This window comes from Octopus bimaculoides, chromosome 6 (genome assembly GCF_001194135.2).
Source record: "Octopus bimaculoides isolate UCB-OBI-ISO-001 chromosome 6, ASM119413v2, whole genome shotgun sequence".
NCBI classification, from domain to species: Eukaryota; Metazoa; Mollusca; class Cephalopoda; order Octopoda; family Octopodidae; genus Octopus; species Octopus bimaculoides.
The window spans coordinates 53892682-53917004 of record NC_068986.1 but is presented as its reverse complement, the minus strand read 5'-3'; the positions used below and the strand labels follow the sequence as shown (position 1 = coordinate 53917004).

General features: G+C 36.0%; 2 protein-coding genes across 5 annotated transcripts in view; one reads left to right on the top strand and one right to left on the bottom strand.

Annotated features, from left to right (window-relative positions):
- LOC106882043 (bromodomain-containing protein DDB_G0270170) overlaps positions 1-4318 on the bottom strand; it is a 69732-nt gene extending 65414 nt beyond the window's left edge. Inside the window, exon 1 of one of the 2 annotated variants that reach the window (XM_014932600.2) lies at positions 4218-4318. In XM_014932600.2, the coding sequence (XP_014788086.1) occupies positions 4218-4229 (12 nt within the window). In that variant the 5' untranslated portion in view covers positions 4230-4318. The remainder of the gene's footprint in view (positions 1-4217) is intronic. The other variant, XM_014932601.2, reaches the window with a different exon arrangement.
- Positions 4319-13869: 9551 nt separating this feature from the next.
- Positions 13870-24323, top strand: part of LOC106882044 (uncharacterized) — a 36978-nt gene continuing 26524 nt past the window's right edge. For 2 of the 3 annotated variants that reach the window (XM_052968737.1, XM_052968735.1), the window contains exons 1-3: positions 18487-18561; positions 21717-21848; positions 23953-24116. In XM_052968737.1, coding sequence (XP_052824697.1) covers positions 23978-24116 — 139 coding nt within the window. In that variant the 5' untranslated portion in view covers positions 18487-18561; positions 21717-21848; positions 23953-23977. Of the gene's footprint in view, positions 13951-18486; positions 18562-21716; positions 21849-23952; positions 24117-24323 lie in introns of those variants that run through there. The other variant, XM_014932602.2, reaches the window with a different exon arrangement.

Genomic DNA, 24323 nt, shown 5'->3' with positions numbered 1-24323 from the left:
GACACACATAGTCCCCAGTTGATAACATTGATTTCAAGGCCCTCCTAGATGAGAGACTGGCATTCCACTTAATGTCTATGTTCCACGCTGGCATGGATTGGAGAGTTATTAATGTAGAAATATGGTATCGTAGCTACTAACAGTTGAGGGTTGCGTAGTCTAGACGGCGTTTTTAGATTTCATTATTCTCTTTAACCCGGGCAAAGCCGGGTATTTCTGCTAGTATATATATATATTTCTGCTAGTATATATATATATATATATACACACACACGTGTGTGTATGCATATGTTTGTGTCTCCTTGTCTCAACATTGAGTGATTGTTACAAATCAATGGTTCTCAACTGGGGTTCAAGTAAGGTTTTTGGAGATCCAGGCAAGCAAAATAGTAAACTGAGAATCTACAGTAGTATATCAAGGATCCATAAAAAGAATTTTGCTTTAGATGTATTTATTGCAAGAAATAGCTAGATTTCTTTCTTGAACATTTTACATAGTACAACCTACACAAGTCAATGTGTGATGAACAAAATAGGAATTTTGAAAGAAGTACAAATAAAACTAGTTTATAAACAGTGAATGGCTATAGGGGTCTACCAAAGTAAAACAGTAATCAAAAGACTCCTTATGTAAAAAAAAAAAAACGGTTAGAACCACTACTGTAAATGAATATTATTCATTTCCAATATTTTGCAAAATCATATGTAGCCATGGGGAAAAATTACTTCACTTGGAAATTGGTGAGGGTTGATAACAGGAAGGGCATCTGCCTCAATAAACTCTATAGGATCCATACAAGCATAGGAAAGTGGACATTAAAACGATGATGATGATTGTTAAATCAAAAGACTGGATAAGCAAGAATATAGATGGAATGCCTTCAATCATAAGTTTACTTCTTAGAGCTGAACATGGCCGGCCAAACAAAAACAGTCAACCAGATTGAAATTGCTGCCCAACTTACTCCTTAAATAATCACACCCTACCATCTTATATAAAAGACAAGACACATTAGATAACATAGTTATAAGGACCCCTAAAAAGCTGGAATGGTCATGACTGGAATGCCTTTGATCATAGATCTGCTCAATCACGGCTGACCTACAACTAAAAGATAACAAACAAGGTGTGAACAAATCCAGGAAAACTTCAATAAATATTTAATATTTTTGTCTTTTTTGCAGTTTTATTTATGATACTGAATAAAATATGTTTTTTTTTTCACATACATTTAAGGCTTTTTCCAATTCAAGGAAGCAAGTCATTCATCTGGCATGCCACATGTTGTAACATATTCTACGATGCCAACCTTGACAGCATGGTAATAAACTCGATAGATGCCACCAGCAATGCAGAGAAGCAGAAGATGAATAAATACCAGTCATTAAAAAAAAGTACTCCTTTCCATGACAATTGCTGTTGAGATCTCCAGTGTCCTCATCAAGCGGACTGCTGCTTTCTTCTGTCAGATCAGGACTAGGGTGTCACACTTGTAGAAGGAGCCCTGTGAGGTAGAATAGCTGATGCGTTAGATATTGCTGGCTGTTCTTCACAGCAATGCTTTTGCCATCCGGTCTACAGAGCGTGTCTGAGATAAGTTCTTCAACAGAAGATGTGGAGTTTGTTTTTTCCTCGAGTCTTTTTTTTATCCCTTTTATACAAGTATTTTTAAGGGTTTTTTTTTTGTTTTTGTCTTTGAATAGTATTTTAGTAATTAGTCTGGAAATATAATTCATTTTAGACTGCACAACTTTTTATTAATACAATAACAGAGGCATTCAACTCATGTATTGCCAGTTAATAAACTTATTAGTCATTTAATTACGTTAACTATTATTTGTCTTATTTATATGATAGTGATATTCTACCCTGTGACTCTCTTTCCAAGAGAAACAAGAAAAGCCAAAATTGTGGCCTGTTTTTCTTGTGACTTGATTTCCATTCACCAAAGCTTGGTATATCTGGAATGCTGGATCTATAGATCACATCTATTATATTCACACAAGTAAAATGTGATCCTGAATATAATGCAACCCCAACTTTGTGTAGGTGACAATCAGTAGTATATTTTTGCTCTTTATAATGTGAACCTCAAGTACAACCATAGTTATTTAGACTTTTTAAGAAACCAATATATTTTCACTGCAAATGTTAAAACACATAAAACAGAAAAATTAAAATAAGATCTAGCATGGTTCCTGTTTTTGCTCAGTAAAAATTGCTTAAAAGCTACTGAGTGAAGGTTGTAGCTTAAGTTTAAAGAAAAGGTTATCATATATATAATGAGCTTATCAATTAAAAATCATCAAAGTTTGATTCATCATCTGATTCTTCAACTAACAGCAAACATTCTTCATTTAACTTTTCATCAGAGTCCTGTCCTATCATTTCATCATCTTCTTCATCTAAACTTGTAGAGGTGCCTAAAGTTGCATCTTGGCAATTCCATAGCAGGTAATCTTCCGTTCCATCCAGTTTATTACTGATGCCAGTTTTTAAAAAGCTCTTGGAAACCATATGTTCAGGTAAAGAATTCCAAGCTATTTTAACCCAAGTAACAATAGTAGCAAGGTCAGGCTCTTTGAGATTATCACCTGTTGTATTTCCCATTTCATCAGATGATATCCAGGACATCCAGTGCTTTCTAACTTCATTTTTAAATGGTTTCTTCAAAACAACATCAAGGGGCTGAAGAATACTTGACAAACCATCTGGGATAACAGCTTGATATGTTTTCATATCTTTCAATATGTGTTTCACTGGCTCGGTAAGATGAGCTCTAAACTTGTCCCACACCAACATTGCAGGTTTGTTTAAATGTGCTCCAGGTCGTTTATTCCAAACTTTTCTCAGCCATACATCTATCCCTTCTCTATCCATCAAGCCTTTAGGGTGACAGTGAACAATAACTCCAGAAGAAAATATTACACTTTTTGGAATTGTCTTTCTTTTAAAAATAACCATGGGATTTAGTTTGGTTCCATCAGCTAGACAACACATAACTACAGTACAATGATTTTTTTCATGTTCTGCTGTTCTCACATAGATATTTTTACTTCCCAGTGTTCTGGTCCCTGACATGTCAAAAATCAAAGGTATCTCATCCATGTTCCCAATTTGACTCAGATCAAAGTCATGCTGATTTCTCAATTCTATTATAAAACTATAAAACTGCACAATTTTTTCATCCAAATCAGTAGGAAGCTTCTGTGAATTTTTTGTTTTCTGGCGTAGAGCTAAAGAATATCTTGAGAAGAATCTCTGGCACCAGCCATTTGAAAATTTGAAAGATTGACAAACTCCATATTTCTCATCTTGCGACATTTTCTTTGCTTGTAACTTTACATGCAGTGTTGTTACAATATATCCATTTTTTCTTTTGTTTTCCACCCATTCAGCTAATTCTTTTTCCAGTTCTGGATAGTGAGCCTGTTTTCCTCTTAGAGATTGTTTACAACTTGGCATTTTCTGCAGTTGAGCTTTTTCCTTTCTCCATAGCCTAATGTTGCTCTCAACAACACCGAATTTTCTAGAGGCTGCACGGTTGGTATTCTTTTCAGCAAATTCTATGGCAGTGAGTTTGAATTCTGCACTGTAAGCAATACGTCTTTTTTTGGAATCCATACTTTTAATCATAAGGCTGTAGAATGGAAATTGTTTTTAAAATTACCAACGTATGTCAGTAATATAACTTTCAAGTTCTGAACAGTAAGCTTTTTAATTGAATCATCACTTTTTGACAGATTGTAAACAACACATCACCAGTGTGCTCACTGAATTAATAACTGCCACTGGAATGTATTCACTACACATACGATGTTTCATAGCCACAATTAAGCGTGTGTGTGTATATATCGTTCGACGTCTCAGGAATACGACTTTCAAATTTCACGTTTGTTTTTACGTTTATACATATTTCTAACACTCGAGTATAATGCTACCCACCTAATTTTGACCCTGATATTTTCTCATAGTAAATTTCTCGCATTATACATTAGTAAATACGATAGTTAGCTGTTTGACAAGGGTGATAGGGACTACACAACAACAACAACAAGGACCAGGGTGAATGTCTACTGAGAAGCGAATATCAATGAAAAGATAAAGAGGAATATCTAACTGTTAAAACAGTTTTGTTTGATTTGTTGTCCTAACACGAAGTCTGTCTGAGCAAACAAATAAAGAGAACGAGTTGTGTTTTTTGGCTTATTCTTACCTTCGAAGACATCACAAATAGTATCGTTCAGTAGCATTGGAGACATATTCTATTTATTCTTAGCAACTTTTCGAATACATTGTTATTGACTTAGCCTTAGGAATATTTTACAACATAAAAATTACATAATATCCTAAATATTTCTAAATTACTACGAGATATTTTTTCATTTCTCTCGAAAATATAGAAAATTAACTTTTTTTTAAATCACATTTTTTTAATACGAATCTATGGTTGTTGCTATGGATACTGGCGCCAAAATTGACTGACAGAAAGCTCAAGATGATGAGGTTTTGTTTATGTTCTTTATTTGTATACATTCGGTCACGAGCAAAATTTAGTGCGAGTTTCGAGTGCTTCATTAGCTCGCAAATCATGAAATGATGGTTTCATTCGTATAATTAGTGTAGTACTTACATAGAACTGTGTACAGATATACCGAAAAATCAGGAACACAAAACTAAATAAAAACACCACATCACTAAAACTTCTCTGTGATTGCTCGAACAGGGCGATTTATCAGCCGATTTTCCTTTACATCATCTGTAAGTATTATAGTCATAAAATATTCAGTATTCAAAGTATGTTCATTATAATACTCTACTTTCGTTCTTAATTCATTAAGCCGCCGAACTCCATATACTGGTAAACTGGCAATTAAATATATTTGAGTACTCTGTACCCTACTGCATTTAGTGCATTCTAATATTAAAAAATAAGCGATCTTTGGTTTCAGTTACCGTATATTTGCGTGACTGATAGTGAAGCCAAAATATATAATACAGATCATAAGGTCATCAATCATTTTTCACATTTCACGTCAGTTTTGGCACTGTTAAGGTTGTGGCCTTGGCCTCCGTTCCGCATTGGACCTGGCTCTGGCTGCCTATCTTTCCTCAATCTCCTCCAGCCGCACCCTCATCGGCGAAACACTACGGGGTGATAGAACCCGATGTAGCCCAGGAACTAGAGTCAGCCGTAGCTAATTGGACCGCTGAAAGCCTTGCTGTCCCACTGAATACAGATGCTCTACGTAATTGGGACGACATCAGATGCAAGATTGCCTTTGGACAGATTGAGACATCCTTAGACCAGCACCGCTTCGCCTGCCTCCTTTCCATTTTGCACGTGGCTTAATTCGGTGTCTTCCTCACCTACTGATACCCTTCTTGACGAGTACACTTGTATCAGTAGCCCAGTGCCGTGGTCTCTGCATGTGTGAGCAGCACAACTGCTATGGTGGAGAAGTAGTTGATGAATTCAGCCAGCATCCATAGCACAGGCCAGTATCCCCGACATATCACTCTGAATGACATATTCTGAAGGGTCCTTGACACAGCTGGCTTCTCATATCAACTGGAGCCAATAAGTCTCAACTGCAGATATAGTAAACGCACCAACAGAATAACCTGCTACTCATACAAGGGAGGTAGATCCCTAATCTTGTATGTTGTGTGCAGCAACATGTTCTTTGGCTCCAACTTTGCTGCATTGGCCACAAACCCAGGTATCACCACCCATAATGCAGAGGAGAGAAAAATAAATGAATATAGAAACCCGACTGGTTGCTATTAGTTTATGCTGGTTAAGACCTCAGCTGTTCTCGGACCCTGCATTGTTGATTTCCTCTAAAAATCTGAATAACTGCAGCCTGTTTGTGAAATGAGCCCTGTAAGGTGGAGTTGCTGGCCATTTCCCTCAGTAACACTATTGTGGTCATGTCTGTAGGGCACTGCTGAATACATTATTTGTTCTAGAGTTTATTCCCTGACCCCATCTTCTGCTGCTTAATCCGCCCTCCCTTTTTTTGTTTCCTTGTAATTAAATTGAGATTCAATCTTTATGTAAATAAAACTAATTTTTACTGTTACTTTTGCTTTAACACTGGCTTTGCATCTGTCAACCTACAGTGACACATAAATCCTAGTGTGACTGATTAGTCTAAAATAAGGGAGCATTTGTGTTGTCTGTCATCTAGTAAGAACTAGAAACCAAAGCTTCATTAACTTACACACTACAGTTGCATAGAAAGACAGAACACAGCTAATATCCTACACACACCTAAAAAATTAAAAGATCATGGTTGCAGTGATCTGTTCAAATCAAATTGACCTAGGTCTAAACAACAGTACATAAAGCTTCACAAGTAAAAGAGGAAACCTCTACCTGCTAGAAATAGCAGCCAGATCTCATTGAAATCAGAGCTTATATTATCATCGCAAAGTTTGCTTGTTGCTTGTGTTGTTGAGCTGGTCAATGATGATATACTTCAAGCTCTAAGTTGCCACTTTTGAAGTGGATGGCTTAATTATCATTGTTATGGTGTACATGTGAAATGTGCATGCTTTGTGAATAATAACTGAAGCAAACTCACAGACATTTAACTCAAATTTAACTTTATCACCAGACATAATGATATTTGGTGTTGGATTTTTACAATGAACAATATTAATAATTGCTGACTGAAAAGGAGAAAAACTGTTCTATGAATGTATGAAGCTATCTCTTCAAGAGTCAAGAATATTCTATGCAAAATTCAGAAGCATCAGTAGTCAGCTATCTGGGCTCTGCCTGGCAAGAGATAAAGCATGTGAATTAGTCGGCTGCCCTCAACACTCTGTGACAAGTTAAAGTGCCAAACTGTTTTTATAGGGGACAAGAGATTAAATTCAAGAAAACCATATCATGCCACAGCTTTGATTGGTCAGTTTATACATCAATCATATGAAACTTTGGTTCACTCATGGTGCCTAAGCAAATATCAAGCAATTAGGGTTTGAATCCCTGCTACTCTATGAAAAAGAAAGGTCATTATGGATAATGTGGTCATACTTGCTGAATGAAGTGATATCTGAAAAATCAGTTAAGACTGTCATGGTTGGAAAGCCTTTGATCATTGATCTGTCAGATCAGGACTGACCTAAAGTTTAATGACAACACAAAGATGCACCATTTCTTTGGGGAAAAAAAAGCAATAGTAACAAAGGATAAAGATCAAGGTGCTAATCTTACACACTCCCAATTTAAATGAAGTCTCAAATTCTAGGACAATTTTAATAATACATATTTAAGAGTCTGTTCAGTAGTTACGGTTAATACATTCCATGAAAGCCATCAAAATTATTCCCATTTATTGGCAGAAATAAGTTTAAGAGCTAAAATGTATACTTCTGCACCTCCACCTAAAAAAACCTGTGAAATTTGATAAAAGAAATAAGTCAGTGTCACAAAAACTTGGTTTCAAAAAGTGAAAAATGTGTTGTCATCAATCTCTGATGTTATAGCCAACATGAATAACCTTTCACACAAGCTCACTCCAAGCTCTGAGATCAGTTGCTCTTGAAAATTCTATCACTTGCCCACTTGGTGGTTATTACAAAACACAGAGGCCATTGGGTATGAGGTAGAAGTAAGATTTTTAGGGCTGAACGATGTATCCAGCATAAAGTGCTATACTGGATTGATAAAGGAGCCCTTCAAGAAATGCATACACAACTATATCACATCATTTGGGTGCTACAAGAAACAAAACATCACTGTACTATACATCACTATAGGCGCAGGAGTGGCTGTGTGGTAAATAGCTTGCTTACCAATCACATGGTTCCAGGTTCAGTCCCACTGCGTGGCACCTTGGGCAAGTGTCTTCTACTATAGCCTCAGGCCGACCAAAGCCTTGTGAGTGGATTTGGTAGACGGAAACTGAAAGAAGCCCGTCATATATATGTATATATATATATATATAAATATATATATATATATATATATATACATATATATATGTATGCATGTTTGTGTGTCTGTGTTTGTCCCCCCCCCCATCACTTGACAACCAATGCTGGTGTGTTTACGTCCCCGTAATTTAGCGGTTCGGCAAAAAGATACCGATAGAATAAGTACTAGGCTTACAAAGAATACGTCTTGGGGTCGATTTGCTCGACTAAAGGTGGTGCTCCAGCATGGCCGCAGTCAAGTGACTGAAACAAGTAAAAGAGTACTGGTCAAGCACATAGTGTTTGAAGGATAAGGCTGCTAATTACATCACTTGCATCTATCTAATAAGATAGCTTCCAACAGTGGCAGATATGGACAGTGCTTAGCAGAGAAGAGATGGATACTTATGAGCTCCTTCACAACCAGGATGTATCTAAATACCATGTCAGAGACCATAAACATTGCTTGCATGAGCAGAAGTACATTCTCAGATACTAGTCCAAGCTTTGTTGAATAAACACCAATGTACCTTTTTCCAATTGCTTCTCAGTCGATTCTCTGTGCACTCCATTTCTTCATTCCATTACTCATTACATCATAACCTCTTTGCACACTCATCCTTCTCTTTCTCATTTCCTCTTTTACACCTCCCTTCTCTCTTCATTTCTTCTGCTTCTTGTTTTTTCCTCTTTATTCTATCTCTTTCTTGCCTTTTGTGCCTCTCTACACTTCTAGATCTGTTCTCATTTCTTTTCTCTTAACTAAGAAACAATTCTTCTGTCCTAAACCATGAGTTACCATTCTTGCACTATTAATGCACAATAATTTTTTTCATTAGGAAAATGTTAATGAAATTTTTGTATCCATTTTCCCAAAAGGCTTTGGAAGATTCACTTTCTCCACAATATTCATCCATAGATCTTAAACATGTGCATCTGATAAATATAAGCCACTCAGTCTTACACAAAATTCAGTTATATAAAGTCATTTGTTTGTATGATAATTATTAAATCATACAGCCTCACTGTTTCATATATTTATGTGCTATTTTTTCTTTTCTGCTTACAGACCACATTCAATCACATGTGAGGCTGTTTAGTAACAAGTTTGCTTTCCAACCACATGGTTTTCAGTTCTGTCTCACTGATTGACACCTTGTGAAAGTACTTTCTATTGTAGTTCTGGGCCAACCAAAGCCTTGTCAGTGGATTTGGTAAATGGAAACATCATATATATGTATATGTTTATGTGTTTGTCTCCCACCATTGCTTGACAACCAGTGTTAGTGTGTTTATGTCCCCATAACTTAGCAGTTTGACAAAAAGAAGCTTATAAAATAAGTACCAGACTTTAAGAAAAGAAAGTACTGAGGTCAGTTTATCCAACTAAACCTTTCAGTGCAGAGCCCGAGCATGGCCACAGTCCAATGACTGAAACAAGTAAAAGATAAGATACAATCGGTCGGTCGGTGGATGGATGGATGGATGGATGGATCCAGTAGAAGTAGAATCAGCAAAAAAAGTACTCTATCCAGTGAGATAAATATCAATTTAATACACAACCAAAAGGGCTACTATTAGTGTCATGCTTTTATGATACTTGAGCAGGAATATTTATAAAATACAGCATGTATCTAAAAGCTATCTTTCAGGCTCCATTTATGCATTATATATATCGTTTAAAAACTAAGGACGCTGGACAGTTGAGAAAATAAAGAAAAAAACATGGAAAAATGCAAAGAAGGTTGGTGCAATAAATGGAATGAGAAAAAAAATGAAATCAAGAAAGATTGAATAATTAAATTTCAAATATCAAATATGTCAATTATCTGGAAATGAAAAAAGTACAAGAGAAACTGCAAAACAGTTTAATTTAAACAAGCCAATTGTTAGCACAATTAAATTAAAGAAAGAAAAAAAAAAGCAGAGCTGGTATAATCACTAGATCTTCAATAACTCCAAAAGGCCAGTAAGAGTGAGATACAGGAAATATTGAGAATTTGCACAAAGGATAAATCATTCAGTTTGGATGGTTTGCCCTATGAATTTTATTTTTATATGCCAGATTAGTTTGACAGCCTCTTGGCAAAAGTCAATCACTACTGGCAACAAAGCAAGAGAATTTCTAGTTGTGTGAACCAGAGCATGTTAGCACTGCTGAGAAAGGTCAATAAAGGGGATATTATAGGTAATCTCTGGCCCATAACTCTGTTAAAGGCAGAGTTTGATTTTGGGCAAGGTGTTAGCAAAAAGGCTAGTGCTCGTCAGTGGTGTGGCCAGGGAAGCACAGACATGTACAGTTCCCTGTAGATTCATCTACAACAACCTCCACCTCATGTGATACATCAAATTGGGAGTGGGTAACAAATTTAGCATTGATCAATCAAAAGCTTTTGAGAGTATCAACCATCTAGCAGCAGCCCTAAAAGCAGACAATTTTGAACCCATTTCCATAGGATGGATCACAACAATGCATAGTGATGCTTGCTTGTTGGTCAAAGTGAACAGCCATCTCTTGGAATTGTTCCATATCACATACTTAGTCTGTCAGGAGTGTCCTCTTTCATTTCTTTTATAGACACCGGCACTTGAGCCATTATTGCAGAAGCTAGAATTCTTTCTTATGGGGCATCTTTTTTGAGCTGAGATGTGGGAAAGCTGTGTCAGCATATGCAGATGACATTATCATAATGGTGTCTGACACTATAGTTTGTTCCATTCTAAAGGAATACAAGATAATGGTAGGAGCAAAGATAAATCAGGACAAGTCAGTGGACTTGTGTTCTGCACTTGGAGAGGCAGGTTTATGCTACTGAACTGCATAGTAGGTCACTGCTTGAAATCTAGTTTGGTTTGGCCCACCAGGTAGACAGGACCTGGGACAAGGTTACAACACAGTCTGAATCAGAAATGGACTGAGAGAAAGTTAAGCTTGAGCATAGATTGTGAAAGCTTTCATTCTTTCTGTCATAACTTATCACCTGACCTTTGTGCATTGCTACAGTCTCTTTTAAGCCAGAAAGGAGCATCAGCGTTTCTGCTTCTTGTGGAAGGGATATGTTCCACATGGGTCAAGCAGTCCATGTTGCCAGTGCCCTCTGGAATGTAGGCTCTGTATGCTGTGGCCCTGCTGTGCAGATATGCAATGATGCACATTTCCTGCAGATTTTCGTGGAAGGGGTGGTCTCCATTCGTAAGACAGTTTTCTACAACTCCTCTCTTTGATGAAGTTACAGTCTGAGTCAAGAAAAGATCAACAGCTGCTACACTTTTTCCCCTTCCCCTTGCTATTTCATTTCAAACAGAAACATCAGTAACCAACTACAATGCAATAATTACTAGTCATACTCAAAAGCCATACAGTAGAACCATCATCTATTACATGAGATGTTTGAAGGACAGAAAATACAATAAATGCAGAATCACCATCTCTGTACAAAATTCATTGTTAGTATTCCTTGAGCTATGGTCAAATTATGGAATAAAAAATTAAGAAAATTGATAAGAGACAAATAAGTATTGGTTATTTAATACGGCTTGTATGAAGATAACAAGAACCATTAAAGATTGCATTACAACATAGTATTAACCATAGTATTACAACAGTAATTTCTGGTTTATGTATGCAGTCCATGTCATGGACAATTTTTATATTTTATTACTTCTTTCAAGTAATGGATCATTTTATTCATCAATTTTATTTTAAATTGTAATTAATCATCTCAACTTTTTAATTGTTTCTATAAATGTATTTTCCAGGCTTATCACCCAGCCACAAGTATTTTCTTTCATTGAGTTGGCTTTATGTTTTCAATTTTAATTCATTCACTCATCACACACACAAACAGAAACACAGGCACAATACATGACGACACAATTTAGCAGCATCAGATTTTTTTGTAGCCTGTAGTTTACACCTTTGCTTCCCACCTTAGGATTCATCTACAAAATGATAACACAAATGCAAGCCATATCTTTTATCTTTTCCTTTTACTTGTTTCAATAAAATTCTTCAAGGCACTGCTTTAAAGAATTTTTAGTCAATGAAATCAACCACAGTACTTATTTTAATTTTCTAAACCTGGTACTTAGTCTTGTTGGTCTCTTTTGTCAAACCACTAAGTTACAGGGACGTAAACATACCAACACCAATTGTCAAGTGCTGGTGGAGGACAGACACAGATAAACACCATAGATATACATACATACATATATATAAATTTAAGTCACAATATATGGATTCAAGTAACAATTTTTTGTGATATTAGGTTTTCTTATTGTTAAATAAAATTTCACCAAACTACTTCTCTGTAATTTATGACTTAATATATATAAAGTTATGTAATTATACCATATGTTACATATATATTTTATATCATACCTTAATACTGTGTGGACTAAGATCCCTGTTGACAGGCCGTTAGTATTTATAGAGTATTAAACACTTTCAGTATGCAAATTAGGAACTCTTTCATAGAGTAACTGCTGCATTTGTTGAGTATATAAACAGTTTGGCTGCTTTTTTCGCTGGAAGACTGTCAGAATGATGTAGATGCTGTTGATGAGAACCCAATAAGGTTCAAAAATCAATTACGGTTGTTCATTATTTTTTTTCAGTCTGCAGAGAAATGGTTAAAATTTGCCCTGTTTATAATTATACAGTATGTTACATATGCATATATATATATACACACACAACAAAGTTCTTTCAGTTTCTGTATATGTTATATATATATGCAGTGACTTCATACAGGCATAGTGTTTATCCCTTCAACATTGCTTGACAACCGATGCTAGTGTGTTTACGGCCCTGTAACTTAGCGGTTCAGCAAAAGAGAACGATAGAATAATACTAGGTTTACAAAGAATAAGACCTGGGGTCGGTTTGCTCAACTAAAGGTGGTGCTCCAGCATGGCCACAGTCAAATGACTGAAACAAGTAAAAGAGTATGTCATAAGCTTCCACAAATAAATCTGATGAAAGGTGAAGTGAACAATGATACTAGAATTCTGAAATATTTTATCACACCAAACCATGATGATATCAGCTATGTCTCCACAAGTCCCCTTATGAATGTTTTAACATCAAACTGACTCAACTTCTAACTTTACCTTAACCAATATTTTTTTTTAATTTCTGCCTCCCACATCACACTTTTAATTTCTCTTCCTTTCTCTTTTGTACATATTTGTAGAAACTAACTATTTACTATTATCATACTTGGATAGACAAAGGACAGAAAAGTTTTTTTCCTCTCTGATGAATGACTTAGTCCAAAACATCAGGAAATCTTCCACGTATGTATACAGACAGACAAACAGAAACACATACATACATGGCTGTGTGGTAAAAAGTTTGCTTCCCAACCACATGGTTTGGAGTTCAGACACGCTGCATAGCAGCATGGGCAAGTGTCTTCTACTATAGTCCTGGGTGAACCAAAGCCTTACAAGTAAATTTAGTAGATGGAAGAAGTCTATTGCGTGTGTGTATATATATGTTTATTTGTTACTATCTACTTGCCTTCGCATGATAGATGTAAATGAGTTCCACCGTCATGTAAGCAGTACGCTTCCTTTTTAGTCTTCTGTGAAAACATATCTGTTCATATGGGGATACCAGCTTACTTGAAAATAGGTGACAGGAAGGGCACCCGACCCGAGAAAGTCAGCCTCAGCAAATTATGGCCGGACCATGTGAGAATAAAAAAGTAGACGTTAAAACAATGATGATAATGATGTATGTGTGTGTAAATACATGCATAGTAAAAAATATATATACATATAATGTAGACGATAATGTTTTTAAAATGCACAATCGATTCTAAAAGCCATTTATTCACGAGCAATATTTACCTGTTTTTTTTTAAACCTGATGAGGCGAGATAGAGAGACTGATATTTCGCTTGGTTCAGTTCAAGACCTGTAAAAAATATTGACCACTAAACTGTTTGGAGTGTAGCACACTACTGAATATTTTGATATTCTTCACCGTCTTATTTCCTGTTGTTTATTTTGAGGTTTGTATTCATATTATCTCAATTGTTCATTCCTTTTGTTTGACACATGTATATGAATTCAGTTTACTTTCATTCGAATATTTTATTATCGTTTATGGTTGCCGATTTCTCGCACTTATGTTATAAGCATAGATATAACGGTTGTGGTAATTACTTGATGCTGATCGTCTCCCTTTGTTAAAAACAAGATAAGGTTCCCATCTGTCAATTGCAATATTTCGGGGTTGCGATTGTTTGGCAAATGACTTGATGTGTGTGATAGTGTTTGTGATTGAAATAATTGTATCGTAGAAGAGTCATGTTAGCCATTCAAGAACACATAAAAACTATTATATTCACTTTGCTTACTTCTTAATAATATAATCTCTCTCTCTAATTATATACATATATATATATATATATATATATATATATATATATATATAGAGAGAGAGAGAGAGAGAGAGACGGAGGTGGGGAAAGAAATTACGATAAATACAAGTTTATATCATTTGTTCTTTGCACGTTTTGCCACTGAAGTTCCTAACTCTGTATTGGATCTAACTGCATTTGGATGCTTAACCACAACTTATCATCTACGTTAAGCTCTAAATTCAACAGTAGCAGTCATCTGCATGTACACGCAAGATATACTCTCTGTGTGTTAACAGAAAATAAACATCAGTTGCTTTTTGCCATTCGACAATACAGAACTGCTGTTAAAAAAAGTAACTAAAGAATGAAGTGATGTTAATACCTGCAACACGACACTATCGAATCCAAACGTCAACACTTCGTCTTAGGCAAAACGACAGTCCTTTTTAATGATATAATGAAAAAAAAAATTTTTCTGTCTTTTGCTAACTCTTGTTAACGTTCTAATCTACAGTCTCCTTAAGAAGACTGTAGATTAGAATGTTTGGACGTTCGTGTCTGCATTTTCGTCAGCATCGTCTGCCTATATATATAAACACACGCAGAAATGAAAGAGTACTCAATATAATACAAAAAAAAAAAAGGCAGCGAGCTGGCAGAATCGTTAGCACGCCGGCAAAATACACAACGGCATTTCGTCCGTCCTTATTTTCTGAGCTCAAATTCTGCCGAGGTCGATTCTGCCTTTCATCCCTTTTGCGGTCGATAAAATAAGTACCAGTAGATCACTGGAGTCGGTGTAATCGACTTAATCCCTCCCCAGAACTTGCTGAAATTGTGCCAAAATTTGAAACTAATACGAACGTAATGCGACTAGCTGGCAGAATCGTTACGGCACCGGGTAAAATGCTTAGCGGCATTTCTCCCGGTTTTTACTTTTCTGAGTTCAAATGCCACCGGGGTCAATAAGGTAAGTATCAGCTGAGAACTGGGATCGATGTAATCGACTTACCCCTCCCCCGAAATTGCTGGCTTTGCGCCAAAATTTGAAACCAATATAATATGAACGTCCTGTTTTGTCTTTTCGCAAACTTAAACTTTCCTTTCAGTCTAGAAAATGGTCAGTAATAATTGTCCAAGACTTTTACACAATGTTATAGCAACTGTAATTGGCCAGTACTCAACTACCATAAGTTTCATTCAAATTGTCTTGCTACTCGTCGGGACTCATTAAAAATTGTGAAGAAACAAAGGTAAAAGTAATGTTCTTTCTACTGTGGCAGAAAAGAGACTAGTCGCGACTTCAGTGCTCCACTGGTACTTGCTTTATTGGCCTCGAAAGGATAAAAAGCGAAGTCGACCGCGGCGGAATTTGAACTCAGAACGTAAAGAGGGACGAAATGCCTTCTAAGCAGTATGTCAGGTGTGCTAACGATTCTGCCAAATCACTGCCTCAATATTCGTTAGTAATATACAAATACAAAAATAATAGTTGTCAGTGATACGTGACGACTTACGTTTGTAGACAAACTGAAAAGTAGAGATCGGGGGGAAAAACGTGCAAAAATGAAAGCTTATAAATTACTGATGGGAAACCCCTATAGAAAGTGAAAACTAAGTTGAGCCATATAGATCGCGGTTAATGTTTACATCTTGACCCGTAAACATTAACCTAGATCGCTCTTAGTACATTCGGAGATGATGATTTAATTGTCTTCGTCACTATTCCATGTTTCTTGCTTTTGTCATCGTTTGCTTAAACGAATGTATAAAAGAGAAACTTGGTGTTGCGACAAAGTATCTTCGAGCCGAACCGCTTATTGTAAATAAAAGCGCAGGACATGTACTACGTGTTTTTTTTTTCTTTTCTTTTCTTTCCCATTAATTTGTTTAACAACTGTGGAAGAAATTTTTTAACGCTGCGCTACGGTCAGCTTATTTTGCTTAGGGGATCTTTTGAGGTGTCACCGACTTTCAGTTACAGCTTCTTTAACTGTTGGCTTTCAAGGGACGTAACTCATTGCACTAACATTCTTAGCACCACCGCTATCTTTTATACCTTGAAGGGTTTGTCAAATAAATCGACTACTTTTGCTGAACTGCTGAGTTATAAGGAACGTGAAAAAAAAACACCGGCTGTCAAGCGGTGTGGGTGACAAACGCAAACATACCATCCCATGTCTGGATGTTTTGTGTTCTTGTCCCATTCTGTATTATTTATATATATATATATAAACAGATACGACGAGCTTCCACACAGTTTCCGTTCACCAAATTCACTCATAAGACATTGTACAGCCCGGGGCTGTAGTAGAAGACACTTGCTCATTGTGCCAATGAACCCGAAATCACGTGGTTGCGAAGCGAGCTTCTTAACTACACAGCCATGCTTGCGCCTACGTTTAGAATGTGTGTTTTATGACAATATTCAACAGAAAAGTAAATATTTTTTAGGGAATAAGATAATAGAAATTATAACAGAATGCTCATTATCGGAGTATTCGTTACTGAAAACAAAAACGAAACGAACCAGCATAAGTACATACTGACTTTGTTTCCTCATAACTTTCTGAAAATGCATATTTTGTCATAAAATTTTGCTGAGATGCATTCTCATGAGTATAGATAACGATAAGCAAAGATCGCCCTTTTTTCCTTTTTGGTTGGAAAGGAGTTTGGGATTATTCTCTCAATCTACTGACTTTCGGTTCCTTATAATTCTCTTTAAAATGATTATTTTTATTTGGCAATTTGTAAAGAATACGCTCCGGAGAAAATAGAATAAAAAATATATTGATAAAATTTAGATTTTCAGGGATGTGATGGGGTTTACCAGTCAGCGGGGTGGAGTCTTTTTTGTGTCTAAATTTGTCTCATCTATTCAGATGTGATTAAATACGTTCTTCTAAAATTGAAGGAATTATTTCATTTCTGTATTGTTATGTTTCGAAATGGTCATATTTTTTTTCTCTTCCTTTTGCCAAATAAACACACGCACTATATATTTGTTTTTCACGTCCATTGCCGGAAATCTTTCATCACACATCTGTGACCTCTTCAGCGATTCATTCGGTCCACGTATGTTCTCCATTTCTCATTTTTCTCATCAATAAACTTTGGTAACTCTATATAGGTTGGTTAAGAAGCTTGCTTCCCGACCACATGGTTCCAGGTTCAGTCCTACTGCACAGCACCTTGAGCAAGTGCCTTGCTGTAGCCTCAGGCCAACCAAAGCATTGTGACTGGATTTGGTAGATGTAAATTGAAAGAAGCTTGTCATGTATATAAATGTGTGTGTGATTGTTCCCCACTACCACTTGATAACCGGTGTTGGTGTGTTTACAACCCCACAACTTAGTGGCTCTGTAAAAGAAACCAATAGAATGAGTAGCAGGCTTTAAAAAAAAAAAGTACTGGGGTCAATTCATTCAGCTAAAGGGTGGCACCCCAGCATGGCCACAGTCTAATAACTGAAACAAGTAAATGATAAAATAACTATGTAATTGCTTTCAGTGACTCAGGAATTTACTTGAGGCCAAGCTTTTCACCAAATCCCTGAGTTAGTCTTAACAGAGAATCTTTCATATTTTCATATTACAGTCTTAAACTCTTAATTTGACGCAAGAAAGAGATTTGACTTCTGTCAAGTCAATTGACCTTGCTGAAATTCTCTCGTTTTCTGTGTTGGATTTTATTTTTTAGTTATAATATACAAAGATCAAAAGCATTTTCATAATGAACATTCTTGCAATAATTTCTATTGTTTTAACCTTAAATATAATTTTTTCTATTGACTAATTTATTTTATTTTTACCTCAGTAACCAAACATTGAAGGGTACTAGTTATGTCCCTTTACATAAAATTTTAAAATGTAAAAAATAATGTTCCTATAACAGTCTATGTCAGTATCTGTAGTCTTATTATAATCATCATTTTAACGTCCTCTTTTCCATACTTACATGGGTCAGATGGAAGTTTGTTGAGAAAGATTTTCTATGATTGGATGCCCTTCCTGCCACCAACCAAGCAAGGTAATATTTCTCATGGCCAGGCATGCTTTCACAGGATTTTTGGAAAGGAATGTCAGTTTCTACGACAGTGACACTCATTTACACCAATACAAGGACAGACAGATACACACACACACACATATGTTCATGTATTTTTTTTTCTTTTGCAAGATTCTTGATGTGGAAACGTGTTGAAACAGATATTGTTGTTATACTTGGGGATCATCTTTTGCCAATTAAACACAGGTACTATTTATTTGATCTTCAGTTTAGTTTTATGAGTATTATTTTTTTATTTTGTTCTTTTTATCGAACATTCTGTGACCTCTTCAACAATACTTTGTCTCATGTGGCTCTACTTACAGGGAAACACATGGGACATAACAAGAGGCGACACATAGGACAGAGGGTTGCTGAAAAAAAATGACAGATAAATAAACTAAAAGAAAAATTTATAATACTAATTAAACTGAAGTGAAGATGAAATAAATAATGCCTGGTTTAATTGGTAAAGAATGATCATCCCCAAGTATAACAATATATATATATATACATAGAGAAGGAGAGAGAGAGAAACAGATAGATAGATATATGAGACAACATCTTTCAGTTTTTGTCTACAAATAGCTCCACTTGGTGTAACCTAATCTTATAAAGAGGTGATCAGTACTATACAGCCAGCTTTGACTTAAATGCATCTATAGTTTCATAGTATGTATCATAGTATGTATCTATAGTTTCATAGTATGTATCATGCTTTCACTAATTGTAGTCACAAACAGACAAACACATCCTTTTGGTGCCCTCATCCTTGACCCAGGGGAACATCTGGATGTGACAGCTGGGAAGAGAGAGAGAGAGGACTGCTAGAGGGCTGCACCAGCACTCTGGTTGATACTCACTTCATCTGAGTAGCCTGGAGCAGTGTAAAATGAAGTGTCTTACTCAAGAACACAGTACATTGCCTGATCCAAGAATTGAACCTACAATGTTCTGATCATGAGTCAGACATTCTAAGTACAGCAAATACCAAAATTAGTATTCTAAAATTCAAGCTGAGAACATCAATCCTAACATGTTTTACTTCTTACTCTCTACAAGAATGTTTCTGATAGGAGAAGCAGTTGTAATGCATTGAAAAAAAGAGCGAACAAAATTGCTATGTTTAAAATTTGATTTGAACTTTTTAAATTTCTCAAACACCATTGTGAAGAAAGAAAAATTAGATGGATGCAACACTGTTTTGACTTCTCTTAGCAGGAAGCATGTTTCTGGTATTTTTTAGTTTGAGAACCTCTGCTCTACAATCCTTTTCTCTTCAAATAGAGCCTCACAGAGGCAATGACAAGTGACCAAGATTTCTGGCAATTTGCTGTGCTTGAGAAGACACGTGAAGCTAAGTGAATTTTGGCCATTGCCAGTACTGGGGACATGTAAAAAGGGACCCATGCCAGTGACACAGAAAAGGCACCCGTGCTGGTGACATGTAAAATACACCCAGTATACTCTGTAAAATGGTTGGCATTAGGAAGGGCAAGCCATAGAAACCAAGTCAAAATAGATAACTGGAGCCTGGTGCAGTTTACCAGTACTAATCAAACCATCTAACCCCTGCTAGCATAGAAAACAGATGCTAAGTGATAGTGATGATGATAATTTCTAACATAGCCACAAATTTGGATGGAAGCTGGGTATAGATATTGTTGACTGGCTGAATAGTTAGTGTGCTAAACAAAATGTCTGCAATATTTTAGTTACGGCCCTTTCCATTGATTTCAAAACCTGCCAAAGTTTACTTTACTTTTCATCCATCTGAAACAGATGAAATAAAGTATTGTTGTTCAGCTTTCCAGTTATACGCACACAAGTAATAACTAATCAGTTATTATTGTTTATTACCATCACTATTATTTTAAATTTTGCCAGGGACAACTTTGCCTTTAATCCTTTTGGGGTCAATAAAATAAGCACTGGGGTTGATGTAATCGACATAACCCCCTCCCCAAAAGTTGCTGCCCTGGTGCCAAGATTTGAAACCATTTTTATTGTTATTCAATAGTCTTATTTTTATCATGTGCTTTCACTGCACTACCAAGCGCAGCTCTGTGTGCCTTGGGTATGTGCTGTGATTTGTTGTGCTCTTATTTTCACTGTTTTGAAAGTGTTTTATGTAGTATGTGTGTGGTACCGAGTAGTGCTATTTTCTGAATGGTATATATACTTGTTTGTCCTGGTGTTTTTGTTATGTATTTGTCTGAATATTTTTTTTATCACACCTAATGCTATGATAGGAATTGTTTCTGTTTTTAGGCTCCACATTCAAGTTACCTCTATTTCCAGGTCTTTGTATTTTGAAAGTTTCTCCTTTTCTTTTAGAGAAACATTGTCATCTGTTGGTATTGATACATTGATTAGAAAACAATATTTTTTTTGATGATCTCTGACAACTATATCCAGCCTATTGGCCTTAATTTCTCTATCTGTGTGTTTTGGCATATCCCAGAGTATGGTTGCTTTCTCATTTTCGGTGACATTTTCTGGCGAGTGCCTATACCATCTTCTTCTGTCATTATTCCATAGTGTTGGCATAGCTTCTAGTGTATATAGGTCCCAACTCTGTCATGTCTGTGAATATATTCCTTCTAAGCAAGGACTGAGCAGCCAGAAATAATATGATTTATTGTTTCTTCTCCATCACCACATATTCTGCAATTACTTGTATTTCTTTTTATTACATGATGTAGGGGCTTTTCTTGGCATCGTTTTATCATGATACATTGCTGTTCCAGTTTTAGCTTAGATTTCAGTTCTACAGCTTTTGTTGTTTTTCTTTTTCTTCGTAGTTGTCAGGTACTATGCCTTCTTTTTTGTATTTGTCAGCTTCCTTAAAGATAGAAAACAGTTTTTTTGTTTTGTTTGTGTTTTGTGGCTATTTGTATTAGTTTTCCTTGCTTCTGAGGTAGGTATTTCTGTAGTCCTATTTTGTAATAGTTTTCTAGCTGTATAAGGCCTCTACCACCTTCAATACGCTGTATATATAGCCTTTCTATGTTAGATTTTGGGTGGTGCATCCTAAATCCTGTCATTATTTTTCTTGTTTTCCTGTCTATTTTGACAGAGTATTGATACTTAATATTTTTTTTTTAATATATAAAGTGGTGAGCTGGCAGAATTGTTAGCATGCTGGGAAAAATGCTTAGCAGTACATCGCCCATTACTATGTTCTGAGTTCAAATTCCACCAAGGTCAACTTCACCGTTCATCCTTTCAGGTTTAATAAATTAAGTACCAGTGAAACACGGGTCAATATATTCGACCAGTCCTCTCCCTGCAAATTTCAGGCCTTGTGCCTATAGTCGAAAAGATTATTATTATTATTATTATTTTTGTGTTTTCTGTAGACAGACGTGCATATTCCTGCTCAGCAGAAGTTGAATTTCTTTCAAGAAAGGAACATTTGTTTTTAAATATTTTCTTCGTAAAACCCTCCTGGAATCCTCTGGATATCTCTCCCATATCGGGGGAGAAACAAGGTTTGTAATTTTTGGACATTTTAAACATAATCTTATTGATTTTACATTCAGCCTAATATTGATAACAGCCACTGAGATGAAGCCCACTGAGTCAGTCAACTAAATGCTACAGCACATAAAATAAACAAGCAAAAAAATCCAAACAAATTTCATTATAGAGCAGAATGTAAATATTCAGCATGAAAAAAATGACATTTTTGACAGGAAACAGTAACACAGTGGAAAAAATATCAGTTTTTTTCATTTATCAATGCTAATTCTAACAAAAATTAACTGAATGAGAAAAAAAATTGCTTGGCAATGTTTTGTAAATGAGAAGAGCATCTGTTTGCCTGAACTCTTCATCCAAGTGCAAGAGAAAAAGAAAGTTTACTGTTTCTGCACTGCCAAGAGCAGAACAGGTTTCTTTTTACCCTCAAAAGGACAATTAGATGTAGTTCTATGAGGCTGTATACCTAATTTTTAAAACTGAGGAAGCTAACAAAGTTGATGAGTCACACTAATGCCACTGATCACAGCTCCAAGAATTGCCAGTGCAGTAAAAGCCATCTTGGCCTTAATGTCACCAGCATCAGGGACCAATGATGCAGTGGAGCACTGAGAAACTAAGGGCAGTCTCTTCCTTCAGCACAGAACCAGACAGAAGCCTTATCTCCATTTTTTTGTGACATTAGGAAAGAAATAAAGATTGGTGAGAGATGGCAATAAAAAAAGAACACTCAAGAAAAGTAAGTACAAGCCCAGGCCAAAGACAAGACACATGAAGCAGAGGCCACTGCCACCTGAGGCTGCATTAAATTTATGGTTTTCTGGTTTGTTGGCATGGATCTGTTGGTATACAACCCGAAGAAAAGAAAAGTCTGAATGTATGGAACAGTTAAATAATGATGAAATTTCTCAGAACATCCAGTTGTTTGATCAAATAAATGATCCACTCATAAATCCTTTAGCATTTAGGTTACTCTGTCAAATGTAATGCTTAGCTATTCAATTTGTTTTGAATTAATCATGCATTAGCTCATAGCTTCAAGATTTTGATGATGTGATTGTTTATTTTTAGAATGACATAGGGTATATGTGAGAGGCCAGATCTGGACAATTTGAGCATAAAACAGATAGAATATTTTGGCCAGATATGGTCGGTTTAAATGTTAAAGGGTTAAATTAGTGTGCAAAATAATCAAGTATTCCACAGACATATGTACCCTCTATGTAATATTCAGGTAGAATCAACATGTCACTGTGTGACAAGGCTGAACATTTGAGTATTCAAATTACAGTTACAGTCTATCCACCAGTCTTTTGAACTGTTTCCATACCTACTCAACTTCACTCACAAAGCTTGAGTTGACCCATAGCTGTGGTAAAGACACTTGCTTAGATGCCATGCAATGAGATTGAACTAAAGACCTCATTATTATGAAGCAAATTTCTTAACCACTCAGCTGTACCTACATCCCTGCTTAAATAATAGACTATTGGTAAAAAACTGCATGAGCAGTCTATCAACAACTAGAATTAAGCAATCAAAATGATGTGGACTGTTTCTTGACTTAAATTGTCCTATACCAAAAGTGACCATGGGCACTTTCAGAAGTGCTAGTTTCAAGTATCGGTTGAAAAATAGTTTGAACCATGAAGTGTTCTAATTCCACCTAAGTGGTGGCCTCTTGCTCCTTTGTGGCTGAACTGCTCTGATATTCATATAAAATTGGGCATGGTTTTGTTGCCTTCAAACAGATATGGGGAAATATTACCTTGCTTGGAAACAGTTGAGAGTTTGTGACTGGAAGAGCATCTAGCCATAGAAAATTTGCCTCAACAAATTCCACCTAACTGTTGCAAGAATGGAAAAATCAATGTTAAAACGATGATGATGTGTGTGTAATACACATGATTTATTCGTATTTGTTCACATTTTTAAGATGTCTTAAGGCATATTACATTCTTGCCCTAAACCTTACACACACACACACACACACACACACACACAGATGTGCATGCATGCACACACATCCTTTTCTCTTACCTTGTAACCATTGTAGCACAATTTGTATGAGCAAATAAATGTAAGAAATTTTTTGTTCTTTTTTTTACCTTTTAGTTGGTTGACAATCTCAAGAAACATCATGTCTGGTGATCTCATGGGAATGAAGGAGAATTTTACATCAATGGTACAGAAGGTGCAACCTTGGATCTTGTCTCATTTTATGATGTGGCTGGACTTGAAGGTAGCCGAGTACAAAGTACATGGATGTATGATTCTTGGTGAGTCCCAGCTCAAACTGTTTTGGAAACTATCTTTTTCTGACGCTGTTGTTATTTAACCCCTCCAGTCAACTCTGAGCAAGCAGACTTTGTGATCAGAGGCATTCCAGTCATGACCATCCAGCCTTTTTTTATTTTAAGATGATAAGAGATCTGAGGAAGATTTTGTTGGTACTTCTAGCAGGTTGATTGAAACACCCCCCCCCC